General features: G+C 58.9%; 1 protein-coding gene across 1 annotated transcript; it reads right to left on the minus strand.

Moving 5' to 3' along the window:
- Positions 1-346: 346 nt before the first annotated feature.
- Positions 347-2121, minus strand: LOC113405583 (cytochrome P450 2G1-like; the record flags this gene model as incomplete). The annotated part of the gene is made up of 3 exons (XM_026646796.1): positions 347-488; positions 1060-1247; positions 2019-2121. Coding segments are annotated over 3 exons (433 nt in total), but the record flags the coding sequence as incomplete, so codon positions are not given.
- Between the last annotated feature and the right edge of the window lie 3 nt (positions 2122-2124).

The raw sequence follows: 2124 nt of genomic DNA on the forward strand, positions 1-2124 counted from the left end.
GAGCTGGGGATAGAACCCAGGAGTCCTGGCGCCCAGCCCCCTGCTCTCACCACTAGCCCCCACTCCCCTCCCAGAGCTGGGGTATAACCCAGCCGTCCTGGCTCCCAGAGACTAACCAGTAGACCTCACACCTTGAAGAACCGGGAATAGAACCTAGGTCTCCTGAATATTATGGACTGGCCCACACAGCTATCCATGGGCCGTGTTACTAGGTCAGACGATGGTGGAACCGTAGCTTTGCTAGGGCTGGTCAGTGGGAGAGGGGCGGCTCCTCGGCCCAGCCCCGGGACGACCAGCTCCAGAGAGCAGCGGGCGAGCGTTAAAGGCCACGAGGCAGGTTCTGTACCTGAGGAGAACGGCACGAAGGCGTCGTTCTTCTTAAAGCGGCCGTTCTCGTCCAGGAAATGCCCCGGGTTGAATTCTTCTGGGTGGCTGAAGTATTTCGCGTCCCGTAGGACAGAGCCCAGTAAGGGGAACACGTTGGTGCCCTGGGGAAATGGAGACGAGAGAGGTAAGAATTAAATACACCTGTATCTCTTCCAACCTCAACCTCCACCCACCCATAGGAGATATCCCGAGAGTGCCCATGAGAGCCGCTAGTCCGGAGATCACTATGGGGCATATCGTTTTATCTGAGTAAACGAGACATAAAGACAGTCTGGGATTCCCCCGACCCTGGTGTCCTGAGTCTCTGTAATCGCCGCAGTGGTGCCAGCGGTGGGATACATACCCACGCCTCCTTTGGCGAGACTGGAGGGTTCCGTAAAATCTTGACCCACGGCTGATGGTTGGGGCAGTCGGTCCCTTCCTCCGTGGGGCTGTTTATTCTCGGTTTTGGCGGATCGTTTATTGCTGTGACGCCGTTCTTGGGGGAAGTTTGTGTCGCCAGAAAGGGGGACGGATGTTTGCACCCACTGTCACTTTCTAGTCCCTACGGTTCTGGGGCGGTTCAGACAACCGGCGCTCAGCCCCAAACCACCTTTCCCTTTGCAAAAGCAACCCCTAAACCCGGGAGGTTTCGCGATTTCAACCCTGCCCGTTTGCCCCCCGGCCCCGCACCTTGGGGAGGGTGTACCCCCGGAACTGGGTGTCCCGGATCACGGTGTGCGGCACCCCCATGGGCACGATATCCGTCACCCTCTGGATCTCATGGATCACCGCATCCGTGTAGGGCATCTTCATCCGGTCCTCGCAGGCGGGGATGCGGTTGCGGCCGATGACGTGGTCGATTTCCTGGTGCACTTTTTCTGTGGAGAGGCCGGCAGAGCTCTGCGGGAACCGCGCGGGCACCACAGCCCCCAGGCCATGCGGGAGAGCGGCAGGGCCTCACGGCACTAAAGCCCCACCAATCCCGACGGGGCTGACCTGCGGAACGGCCTGCTGCCACGGGGGACTTCTACTGGCGCTGGCCACTGAAGCAATTAATAGTTAGAGAAAGAGCCGGGCACAGGGGAGGGAGAGGTCGCCAGTTGCCACCAGCGAGATTTCTGGGGCAGCCCAGGGCAGCGGTTGCAGATTTCGGTGGGGCTAACAGGGTGCGGGTCAGGGGGGTGTATTTGGGGCAGCGGCAGCCAACCCTGGCTGACGGAGCCCCCAACCTGCAGGTTTATCGGCCATGTCCATGGGTCGGGCGCTAGCAGTCACTGGAATCCCACTGCAAAGGGCTGGAACGAGTGCGTGCGAGTTTGCGTGTGACCCACACTAACCCGTCGAGCGGCCGGTCCTTTAGCAGAGGCAGTTTTTAGAGAGAGAGAGTTCTACGCAGAGAGAACTCACCAAGGGCCTCATTAGATGCACATTAGTGGGTCTGAACGCCACTGCCCTCTGCAGGGTGGGAATGAACTGCCTATGTGCCATAGCCCCTACACTGCAGTTAATGGAGATTCTCCTTATCAAGTGATAGGGGCCTGGGCAGAAGGATCTGGGTTTCATCCCTGCAGCCGATCACAAAAGCTCCAGGTAGCTCATGGAAACTCACATCCCACTCACTAAACGATCCAGCCTTTTCCTTCCTTTACCTTCGACTTCCGGGTGCTTCATGAGGAAGAGGAACCCGTAGCGCAGGGTGGAGCTGACGGTCTCCGTGCCGGCGAAGAACAAGTTGAGCGTGGTGAGCACCAAGTT

Source organism: Terrapene carolina, unplaced genomic scaffold (genome assembly GCF_002925995.2).
Source record: "Terrapene carolina triunguis isolate 2854851 unplaced genomic scaffold, T_m_triunguis-2.0 Scaffold43980, whole genome shotgun sequence".
In the NCBI taxonomy this organism is placed as follows: Eukaryota; Metazoa; Chordata; order Testudines; family Emydidae; genus Terrapene; species Terrapene triunguis.